This window comes from Tupaia chinensis, unplaced genomic scaffold, assembly GCF_000334495.1.
Source record: "Tupaia chinensis unplaced genomic scaffold, TupChi_1.0 Scaffold000146_1, whole genome shotgun sequence".
Classification (NCBI taxonomy): Eukaryota; Metazoa; Chordata; class Mammalia; order Scandentia; family Tupaiidae; genus Tupaia; species Tupaia belangeri.
The window spans coordinates 12,401,753-12,413,761 of NW_006159616.1; the positions used below are offsets into that span (position 1 = coordinate 12,401,753).

The following is a 12,009-nucleotide window of genomic DNA, read 5'->3' on the forward strand; positions in this document are numbered from 1 at the left end:
CAATCCCTTCTCCTCCATTCTCCTCTCGGGATCTTGGGCACACACGCACATGCGCCCGGCGTGAGTTTTAACCCACCGGGTCCAGGATGCGAACCGTGGTCGACTACGTGGGAGTCCAGCAACATAGCCATTACGCTAACTGCTGGTTCCCATATTTGTTTACTTTTTAAGGACTTACTGTAATATGTTTGTGTCAACTGCTTTAAATTCTTTTTGAGGGACCAAGACCTGGCAGCTTAAAACTCACTCCAGGTGTGTGTGCTTGCATGTCCAAAATCCTCAGAGGAGAATGAAGGACAAGGGATTATAGCGTGGCCAGTCCCTCTTGGGGGTGATTTCTTGTTTTCTTTCTCTTTGTCTCTCTGGTAAACACATTCCTATAGCAAAAAAAAAAAAAAAAAACTCTCAAAAAAAAAACATTTCTTTTTGAAATAGAGTAACCCTACACAAAAACATGTTTGTGTAGCTATTTCTTATTTTCTGTTTTTGTTTTAAGAAGCTATTTTCTGCTAACATTGTGCTCATCCTGTTTTAGTCTGCTTTGCTATCTTTTGTCTTTTTACCTGTCTGCTCTAGGACAAATTAAATCCCATGTGTGATGCCCAAACCAGGCTAACTCTGACAGGGTATAAACTACTCTCATCTTCTCGAAGCTCTCATGCATCAGTAGTACAATTGTTTCTCAGGGGCACAGAGAGCTATGTGGCTGCTCAGTTACTAGGATTCACACATGACACAGCCGAGGCTTGCACACAGCATCAGATACAGTCCGGCCTGGCCTTTCTTCCTCTCTAGAAGTAGAAAAAGGGGTATGATCAAAGCTGCATGTTTTCAGTGCCTAGCCTCTGACATGTAAGCCCCTTTTAAAAAATGTTTCTGATCGAGACATCTACAAAATTAAAAATAAAAATGGGGCCCAGTACTTACTAGGTAGATGTTCTCAAATGTGTCCATTTCTGTATGGCACTATTCTCTTTTTTACCTCTGTCTCGCATCAACCTTTTCTTTTTCTTTTTTTTTTTTTTGAGAGTTTTTTTAAAAATTATTTAATTTTATTTATTCATTTCTTTAGTTTTATTTGACCAGATAGAGAGGGAGTAAAAGTGAGAATGTAAGCCACCAGGTCTGGGACTCAAACCATGGTCGGCCATGTGGGAGTGTTCAGCACCTTAACGATCACGCCATCTGCTGGTCTCCCAGAGTTTTTTGTTGCTGTTGTTGTTACAGGGCACGTGTGCTCATGGAGAGACACAGAGAGACAGAAAGCAAGAAATCACCCCCTGGGGGCGGGGATGGTCACACGGCAATCCCTTCTCCTTCACTCTCTGAGTTTTGGACACATGCACACATGCCCGGCGTGAGTTTTAAGCTGCCAGGCCCAGTACTCAAACTGCGATCAGACATGTGGGAATCCAGTGCAGTAACCATTATGCCACCTGCTAGCCCCTTCTTTTTTTAAAATTTTTTTTCCTTATTCATGATATAGTGTATGCAAGAATAACAAAGAGAGAGTGCCCTCCTCAGTGTCTAGTTACACCAGGATCCCCTTCCTCCAGTCCTCTAGCCTTAAGGGTCTTAGCACTGATGTCCATGCCTGGTGTGTTTCAGGCAAACCCCTGTTGCCACATGGGATTTGACTTGTCTTGAGTAGTGTTTTACTGCTACACCATGGGGCTGACCCTCTCACATATCTTGAAAAGATCTAGTCAGACAAAATATTAACCATCAAAAGGAGAACAACACTGAGCTCTCCTTTTGGTCTCTAGTAGTTATGATTCTGTCTTCTTTCAAGTCAGAGATAGTGCTATGTTCTCACCTCTGAATCCTCAGTATTTATGAACAGGTGCTTCGTGATGTAGGTACTGTCAGAATCCATACCACTGCAGATGTGAAGCGGCCGCGGACATCCTGTGCGTTCTTTGGCACATGCCACCCCTTATTAAAAGCCTCAGAGGACCCAGAGAGTGGTGCAGTGGTACATGACGCTTTGTAAGGCTGACCCACATGGAATGGTTTCAGGTTCACCTAGAGACCTTCCTGAGTACACTCATTCTCAGGAACCAGTTAAAGCTGGGATGGATCACAGCGTCAGGACCTTATTGAGGTTGTGCACTTCCGTGCTCTCTCACTAAGTAAATGCAAATTTTTTTAAAAAGCCTCAGGGTTTCATTAGCTGGGGCTATATAAGAAATGGCAGCTACTCTGTTATTATTAGAAGCTTCTCTACAGTAGTCGTTTTGCTCTTTCCACTTCTTTTGAGCCCCTTTTTCTTTTCTTTTTTTATTGCCAGAAGGTATGTGCACTCACCAGAGAGAGACAGAGAGAAAGTATCCTCTGGAGGGGATGGTAACACTGCAATCCCTTCTCCTCCATCTCTCCCTCCTTTGGGGATTTTAGGCCCACACACACCCACCCAGTGTATTTTTCAAAATGCCAGGTCTGGGACTTGGACCATGCAGTCGGCCATGGGAGGTCCTGCTTCCTTGACTGCTACATCACCAGCTGGTCCAAGCCCTGGTCTTTTTATTCTCTTTCCTAAGCAGTGTGCAGCCGAACATCACAGCTTTCCTGCCTGGCTGAGGAAGTTTCTGTTCTAGTGTCCCATGGGAAGCCCTATTCAGGTGTAGTTCATTTCCACTCATTTTATTTCTTTAGAAATCTCTGAGGCATGCATGTGTTTTGGGTGAAGTAGGCTCCCAACAATCAGAGGGTTGTAAGTGCAATAGAAAATATCAGGTCAGTATGATGCTTACCTTACATTGACTGGTATAGGAGGATGATTCTTTTTGGAAAGGAAATTGACTTCCTAAAGGCTAAAATTACTTCACACTCATGGTTAAAGATATTTTTTCCTTTCCATATGTTTTAAATGGAAGTAGGAGTGTTTGTTTGCAAAGTATTTTGAAGCTGGGCGGTGGCAGTGGCCTCCACAGTGTGAGTTAGGTGACCCAGCTTCTGACCGTGTCCCAGGGCCACTGCCTTTTTGTCTTGCCTTTTCTTTTTTGGCTTTCCACTCCGTCAGTTTTGCTAAATCAAAACAAGCAGCCTATTTCTCACTGCTTACCCTGATTTTACTTAGCTTTTTACAGTGCTCTAAGTGGTAATAGTAAGAATTAAAAAAGAAAATACTCAAGTTTTAAGTGTTTATTGTGATAGAAAAGAAACTTTGAATGTTTAAAACACAAACTACAATATTTTATTTTTACAAAGCAAGATGCTTACATAGAGCATAAGTTATTACCCAGAGCTCCATCTATCTTCATTTTTTCATCCATTTTTTTATAGACGAGATAAAAAAGGAAGCTCTTTGAGCCCATTTCTTGTGAAGTAAATAAAAATAGGTATATCTGTATGGAATATTTAAGGCATTTTTGTGCAGGTGTCCATGAGGGACCATACCCACCTCCAGCTGGAACTCCCTGTCACCTGCAGACCCACTTCCTGCCTTGTGGTGCTGTACCAGAGAGAGACAGAGAGAAAGTATCCTCTGGAGGGGATGGTAACACTGCAATCCCTTCTCCTCCATCTCTCCCTCCTTTGGGGATTTTAGGCCCACACACACCCACCCAGTGTATTTTTCAAAATGCCAGGTCTGGGACTTGGACCATGCAGTCGGCCATGGGAGGTCCTGCTTCCTTGACTGCTACATCACCAGCTGGTCCAAGCCCTGGTCTTTTTATTCTCTTTCCTAAGCAGTGTGCAGCCGAACATCACAGCTTTCCTGCCTGGCTGAGGAAGTTTCTGTTCTAGTGTCCCATGGGAAGCCCTATTCAGGTGTAGTTCATTTCCACTCATTTTATTTCTTTAGAAATCTCTGAGGCATGCATGTGTTTTGGGTGAAGTAGGCTCCCAACAATCAGAGGGTTGTAAGTGCAATAGAAAATATCAGGTCAGTATGATGCTTACCTTACATTGACTGGTATAGGAGGATGATTCTTTTTGGAAAGGAAATTGACTTCCTAAAGGCTAAAATTACTTCACACTCATGGTTAAAGATATTTTTTCCTTTCCATATGTTTTAAATGGAAGTAGGAGTGTTTGTTTGCAAAGTATTTTGAAGCTGGGCGGTGGCAGTGGCCTCCACAGTGTGAGTTAGGTGACCCAGCTTCTGACCGTGTCCCAGGGCCACTGCCTTTTTGTCTTGCCTTTTCTTTTTTGGCTTTCCACTCCGTCAGTTTTGCTAAATCAAAACAAGCAGCCTATTTCTCACTGCTTACCCTGATTTTACTTAGCTTTTTACAGTGCTCTAAGTGGTAATAGTAAGAATTAAAAAAGAAAATACTCAAGTTTTAAGTGTTTATTGTGATAGAAAAGAAACTTTGAATGTTTAAAACACAAACTACAATATTTTATTTTTACAAAGCAAGATGCTTACATAGAGCATAAGTTATTACCCAGAGCTCCATCTATCTTCATTTTTTCATCCATTTTTTTATAGACGAGATAAAAAAGGAAGCTCTTTGAGCCCATTTCTTGTGAAGTAAATAAAAATAGGTATATCTGTATGGAATATTTAAGGCATTTTTGTGCAGGTGTCCATGAGGGACCATACCCACCTCCAGCTGGAACTCCCTGTCACCTGCAGACCCACTTCCTGCCTTGTGGTGCTGTACCATGCTGGAGACAAGCAGGGAAGGTACTAAGAGTCTGATTGCAAGGCCCAGTGCCCTGGTGTTCCCTCCAAGCAAGTCCAGCCTGGGTCAGCTTACCTCCAGCTGAACAATTTATGTGTATGTGTGTTTTAATGTAAATTGAAGATCTTTTGTTGGATTTAAAATAGAAATTCTTCTCTTCCATCCTCTTTCACTCCTTTCTTCAGGCCTCTCCTTTAAGACTTGAGATAATATGTTTTTTTCTTGTGTAACTTAAGCCTTAGAGAAAAATGGGTAAAGCAATCTCTCAATTACTGTTTTTTCATAGAAAAATCAATGTGGAAAAGACAAGTTGCTGCTGTATCAGGGGATCACAGGCAGAGACAGCCCCCTCAGTCCTGCCCCTGAGAAGTGTATGGCAGGGCCATTTGGTTAAATACTTCATCCTATTTGCTGAAACAGCCTTGGAACATGTGATTTTATTGAGCTTCTCAAGGACTTGCTCCCCCATTAGCTATTATCGGCCATTTCCCATTCCTACCCTTTCTGCATTCTTTTCCTATCCTTCTCTGTCCTTGCCAGTCTCTGTTTGTCTTCACCTCTATAGCCTATTCCACAGCAGCCTCTTTTTAGGACTTGAAGTCTTCTGGACGGATCTTCATCTCCACCCGTTTGAGAGAGTAGGTGGAGCCATGCCAGCCATACCAGGTTATGCCATCCAAGTGGTTTCTGTGCTCACCCAGGCGGTAGTAGACCCCATTGAGGTTGGAATCTGTGCAGCAGTTGTACCAGTATCCACCTGACACAAGAAACAGATGAGTGCCAGTAGGCTGAGTATGTTCTGCCCTCTAGGTAAGCAGCTAGACCTCAGGGATTTCGCAGTGTTATATGAACAGTAGGTAAACAGTTAGAGCCAGTGTCACAAAGGATACCAGAGCCAGAATAGCAACTGTGAAGTTAGACATTGAGCCTTTCTCCGTAAGTGGGTTTATGGGCTTATAATACCTGAACTTCTTCCTGTCCCCCCAGATCTCACCTTTGCGGAGCTCTGCACATTGGTCCAAGCAGTTGTCATTGTCCTTATCCTTGGTGCTGAAGGCTGTGTTGTTATGATAGTAGAGGGCGTCATTGCTCACGCTGCCACTGAAGTTCCCCAGGTAGAGGCGATAGCTGTTCAGTTCATTGCCCAGAACAAAGTGGCTATATTCAGCATGGAACGCGTTGCCCTCCCAGTCCTGTCAGGGAGGGGTGGAGCCTTAGAGAAACTACAGCAGGGCTTCATTGCATGCTATCCCCATACCTCTTCTCTCTCTCCAGCCCCCACAGCAAACCTGTTTTCATAGCTGTGGATCTAGTAAAACTTTATTACTCATTTACTGCTTGTTTACCACACTAACCTGGAAATCAGAAAATAAGGGTCCTTGATCAAAGTTCTCTCCTGATTCACTGTGTGCCTGGATTAGTCTTTCTTCCTATATTCCTTCACTCCCCTGTCTATGAAGTATAGATAACGTGTTTTTCCTGAATCCCACTCAGAGCAGAAAAGGACACAATGAGTGCTTTAAGGTCTTCACTGAGAGTCACCAACCAGCATCAGTGAGGTTTACACGTAAAAGACCTCCTTCCCCAGACCAGAACAAAGATAGTGGTGTTTCAGTCCAGCCGATTGTTGGGTTTATTCTGCTCTGGCCTGGGTCTGATTTGTTCCTGTGCCACCTGAAATTCCATTTTTTTGAAAAATAGGGAAATACCTATTCCTCAGTAAGTGTACTGCAGCGTTTAGGAAAACATCTTATGAATATACAGATCTGTAGTCAACCAAGATAGAAATGATGCCCCAGGAAGTGCACAGCAGTGTGGGTGGTTGTGGCTTCAGGCCTCACACTTACCTCCATCTCTACACGGAGCCGGGTAGGCTGTTGGGTAAGGCGGTGGATGTGTTCATTCCCTAGCCAGAAGTCCCCACGGATGCTGCCAAAGCCCTGCTTGTACTGCTTCCAGTCTCGGTAGAAAGAGACAAGGCCACTCTTTCGTCTCTGGATGATGGTCCAGCCTCCGCCTAGAGTCTCCATGTCACAGAATACCTGGAACAGAGAGGGTGCTCTGATCAAGGGCACATGGGCAGGCAGCAGGAGCATGAAGGAGTGCTTCCCAGTCTTTTTCCTATCCTTGCAGAACCAGCAGGTGCATGCACCCCTGTGCATTCTGGCTCACCGTGTTGCCCCGGTGGTAGTGAGCTAGGGCAGGGTGATGGTATGCTGAGCAAGAATGATCCACAGTGGGGCCTGGACTGGGTGCGTATGTAGCTTGAAGGGAAAAGTCCAGGTACTTCTGATATGTATCCTTTATGATCCCTCTCTCCTCCCCAGATATTAGCTGTTCTAGGACATGCCAAGAGACTTAAACTAACTATGGTTATAAAAATGACCTAATCTATGTTAGAAGGTTTAGTATCTGGTCAATAACTAGACTTAAAGGGGACAAACGTGCCTGGATTTGGGGAGGGCGGCACATAAGTGAGTGTTTACTTTTGAGCATCTCTTTTGAGTTTCCCTTCCTTTGGACTAGGGGTAGCCCTGTTATCACCATCCCTTCGAGCAGGTGGAGGACAGATGGTAGACCATAGGTACCAGGCTACAGTGACCTCACCTCCAGCTCAGGGCTGCCCAGGAAGTCGTCAGAGGGTAGCTTGTATACCCCAGAGATGCGGTAGTTCTTCTGGTAGAGGGATGAGCAGTCATAGATCGCATCTACAAAAGGAGCAGACCACAGTGAGCTTCCTGACTCAGGCTCTAGGGTAAGCACGGATTCCTGTTAACACAAAACACACCAGGTGCCATGTGCGTGTGTGCCCAAAATCCCAAAAGGATGGAGAAGGGATTGTAGCTGGACCATGCCCCATTGGGGGTGCTCTCTCCCTCTTCCTTTCTGTCTCTCTGTACCTCTCTGGCCAGTACATGTGTCCTCTGGCAATTAAAACAAAGCAAAACAAGGCATTTGTGCTACATCCGAATTGGATGTTTGAAAGCAGAGACTTCATTTCCACTGTAAATCTATGGATACCACGCAATATCAGTGTTTAGGAAAGGTGGGCATCAAAATAAGAGGAAGTGTGTTTTGGCTTCACTAGCTATAGGGTAGAGAGGTGGAGAAGCCCTTCACCTGGATAACATCAACAGAATAAACAGGTGGTTCGGGTGAACTCTGAAATCAGTGATCCTGCTGCAGTACTAGACAGTGAATTCTAGAAATGTTACAGTGTGTGAGGGCCACGTAAGACACTTCTATGGAATAAATTCAGACTTCTTGGACAGCCACCTCTCTTACAAGATAAGTCATGAGTATCTCACAGGGTCTGGTTTTGATGTTGTTTCTTGGTTTGTTTTCCCCAGCAGTGATGGCCACTACCAACTGGGACCCTAAGTAAGGAATGTAGAATTTGCAGTCTCCTCTTTGCTCCCTCAATCTAACAATGCTAGGTCCTCAGATGAAAAGAAAAGCACCCTGACGAACCCTTTAAGACCTTCCCCCCCACCAGAAGGTTTGTTAAAATAAGGAAATGAGTGGGACCAGCAGTTAGCATAATGGCTATGTCGCTGGACTCCCATGTAGTCGACCGCGGTTTGTGTCTCGGACCCAGTGGCTTAAAACTCACGCCGGGCGTGTGTGTATGTGTGCCCAAGATTCTGAGAGGAGAATGGAGGAGAAGGGATTGTGGCGTGGCCATCCCCCCTGGGGGGTGATTTCTCACTTTCTACCTATCTTTCTCTGTCTGGTGCGCGCACGCACCCTATGGCAAAAACCTCTCCAAATAAATAAATAAATAAATAAATAAGGAAATGAAAGCATCAGACAGGTGATTTTTTTCTGTGACTATTTTAAATGTCTCCTTGGTAGACCTTGGGGCTACTACCATATGCCAGGTTTGCCTCTCTATTTTAAATATCAAAGAGCACTGTGGAAGGGACAGCTTATTGATAGGATTCAGAGAGCCATGCTCTTACTATCTAGGAAGTGCTTCCTGCCATCTGTGTCTTGAGGTTCTTGTTTTTGATGACTGCGCTGAGACCTTAGAGCAAGAAGATGGCACTTGGTTACACTGCCACCATGGAAGCTGTTCCAGATGCCCAGTTCCCTTGAAGAGCATGTTGGGGCAGGGGTAATGGGGTATGCTTGCTGTCGCAATCAGAGTTCTTTGTTTCATGTTACCGGTTGAAAGCATGAACTTAGTGCTTTCTCCAAGGAGCTGCATACTTATACAAAGGTGACTCAGCATCTGGTCATCGAGAAGAAAAGTAAAGAATGTTGTCCTGGGCAAGAAGAGTAAGAGCTGCCTTTTTTTTTTTTTTAAGAGAGGTTTTTTGGTTATAGGGCATGTGCACTCACTGGAGAGACACAGAGAGACAGAAAGTGAGAAATCACTGCCACCACCCCCCAGAGGGGGATGGCCACGCTGCAATCCCTTCTCCTCCATTCTCCTCTCGGGATCTTGAGCACGCACACACACGCACCTGGCGTGAGTTATAAGCCACCAGGTCCAGGACTCAAACTGCAGTTGACTACATGGGAGTCCAGCAACGTAACCATTATACCATATGCTGGTCCCCAGAAGAGCTGCTTTTGAACCCCAGGAAACTCCCTGCCGGGTGGTGAGAAATTCTCTAGTTTGGAGCAGGAAGTGGCACAGTCAGATTCCTCTGACTGGCCTGACTTTCCACATGTCTAGTTTCATCTCATAAACCAAATCAGGGCTCACTTGTCTGGAAAATGGCCTGAGAATACCTTTCTGATCCCAAACTGAAGGTCGTGAAGTCCATGCTTAGAAAGTGATTTATACGTGTTGGTTTAAGTGACAGAATTTTTCATCTTAAATGTTAAAGCGCTCACATCATTTGAATTGAGGGTATCCAGTGGATTACTCATGAAAAGAATATGTCTTTGTTTTTGGCCTGGTTTATAATGTGACCAACAGTTTTTATGTCAGCAAGAAAGACATGTCTATAGGCTATGCTTCTTATAACTAATACTTAACTGATAATTTCAGAACCAAAATTTATCTCTAAACAATAAATTTACATTGGCCCATATGAGCCAAGCTAACCAGGAACTGAAAGTTATTTTGGAAAAGAAAATATTAAATGTATCTTCTTTTCGGCCTATTAAAAATCTGTTTATGGGGTTGTTCCCATAGTATAATAGTGAGAGCACTGCACAGAGGAGGCTGGATCCCACAGGGTCGACCAGGGTTCACATTCTAGCTACAGCAGCTTGAAAAACATGTTGGGCATAGCCAGTTCCATTGACGATGTCCTCCCCACCCCCCTCCATGGTGCATGTGCACATACACCCTCTGGCATGAAAAAAAGGGGGAGAAAGGAAAAAAAGAATATCATATGTCAGTGTTGCCTTTTATCTCTTGTATTATTTGGGAGAATGGTGTTTTTTTTGTTTGTTTGTTTTTGTTTTTGGAGAGATTTTCACTATAGGGCGCGTGCGCTCGCCAGACAGAGAGAGACATAGAGACAGAAAGCGAGAAATCACCCCCCCAGGGGGGATGGTCACGCCACAGTCCCTTCTCCTCCATTCTCCTCTCGGGATCTTGGGCATGCACGCACACGCGCCCGGTGTGAGTTTTAAGCCACTGGGTCCGGGACACAAACCGCGGTCGACTACGTGGGAGTCCAGCGACATAGCCATTTCGGTAACTGCTGGTTCCCAGAGAATGGTGTTTGAGACCATGGGAAAAAATAGAATTATCAGATTAAAATACCTTTCCTTTCCTGAGCACAAAGGAATTCTTCAGAAGGCTAAAAGCAGTGTTTCTACACTTAATTCGGAGCTAGTGAGAAAGGTTGGGTTTGCAGAGGGAGAATGCAGGAATCCATTAATGCCCATTTCTACTAAATCTATGGGACACCAGAGGACTGTTTTCAGTAAAACGTTACTTCCAGAGCAACAGATCTTAACAGTTTGAGGGTCATTCTTGTTCTTTGGATAGTGTGTACAGCCCGTCAGCTCTTGGTGAGGAAACGACATAGCTGTACCAACCAGGAAGACTTTGAATCCTGCTTCTAAACCTTGCTTTGTAACAGTGGGCAAACCATGTACTCTCAGATAGTAATTCATGCCTTCCTAATGTACTGAAACATGTCAATAAAAGAGACCTGTGAACATACTGGGTACACGAACAGAACATTAGAAATCAGAAGTAATCCAAAAGCCTTTACTAAAGGGAAAGCATACCACAGAGAAGCCCCAGTGGTCGTTCTGATGCCCAGGTTCTAGCAGCACTATAGACGGCGAGACACTGCTGTTTGACCGGGGAGGTGGTGAATAGCACGAGGCTGTGTCCTGCTTACCTGCCGAGGTCTGCGTGACAGTCTGCGCTGCCTGCAGCTGCATAATGTCAATCTGGTTGTTCATTTCAGAGTACTTGCTCTCAGCGTCTGTGAGCCGCGACTCCATACGTTTGGTGTTGCTCTCCAGCTCCATCACCTGCATGACCACGCTGACCCAGTCCTTCTCCTGCTTCTTGCTCAGTTCGCTCACCAGACTGCTCAGGTTGGCCATGTGGGCCTTGAGTTCCTTCACCTCCTCACAGCAGGCAGCCACTTTGAGCTGTGCAGGGGTCTTGCGCTTAGGGGGCTTCTGCAGCCACACGGGGTGGCTGACAAAGGCCACGATGAAAATGCAGAGCCAAGTGACAGCCGAGAGATTCTTTTTCAGCATCTTTCGTGGGCCTGCGTCAGGAAGGGTCTTCCTTTGGGGAAATATCTGGATATGCCCAGCTGAGTTATGCAAAGCTGCAGCGAACTAGGAACTTACACTTTCACTCTAGATGGTCTCACCACTTAGTCACTTTCTTTTTTTCTCTTGTTCTTGCTTAGCTTTTCTCAAAACTTGAGTTTCTGAAAGTGAAGCTTAATGGGTATCCTGAAGTTTTCTTCCCAAGCCTGAACACTCTAAAAAGCCAGCATCTTAAATATTGTGTGCTGCCTGCACCTCCACCCCCACCGTGGCTGTGCATGGGGCTTTAGCCCCTCCCAGCTCATCTGGGAGGGTCAGGTGCCTGTTGGGTGAAGTCAGCGTAAACTTAGCCAGAGGAGGGGAGGAGGGAAACAGGGGCAATTCTTCTTATTTTGCCTGCACAGTCTCTGGGCTGAGACAAGAGGACTGTGAGTTTGTGTGTTTCCAGTTTCACATATTAGATTATGACCCTGCCAGCCACTGGCTCAGCTCTATCCACAAGCAGGGCAGGGTCAGAGGAATTTCTAAATTCCATTCTAAAGGTTATATAACCATGGGGTGAGGACAAGGTAGGCAAAAAAAAGGTTGGGACTAAGAATCTCTACTTACCCAGAGAGGCCTGTTAATGAAATACATGCTGTTTATATGGGGATCTGGTATATTTCGACAT

The 12,009-nt window shown here is 45.0% G+C and overlaps 2 protein-coding genes across 2 annotated transcripts in view; one reads left to right on the top strand and one right to left on the bottom strand.

Annotated features, from left to right (window-relative positions):
* The window catches only part of MTOR (mechanistic target of rapamycin kinase), a 163,881-nt gene that overhangs the window by 66,149 nt on the left and 85,723 nt on the right, over window positions 1-12,009 (top strand). The gene's annotated exons all lie outside the window — the stretch shown is intronic.
* On the bottom strand, window positions 4,309-11,975 carry ANGPTL7 (angiopoietin like 7). The gene is made up of 5 exons (XM_006145331.3): window positions 10,952-11,975; window positions 7,242-7,342; window positions 6,482-6,676; window positions 5,629-5,827; window positions 4,309-5,391 (listed from the first exon to the last, which is right to left on the bottom strand). The coding sequence occupies exons 1-5, from the start codon at window positions 11,319-11,321 to the stop codon at window positions 5,222-5,224; spliced, it is 1,035 nt and encodes a 344-aa protein (XP_006145393.1). The 5' UTR covers window positions 11,322-11,975; the 3' UTR covers window positions 4,309-5,221.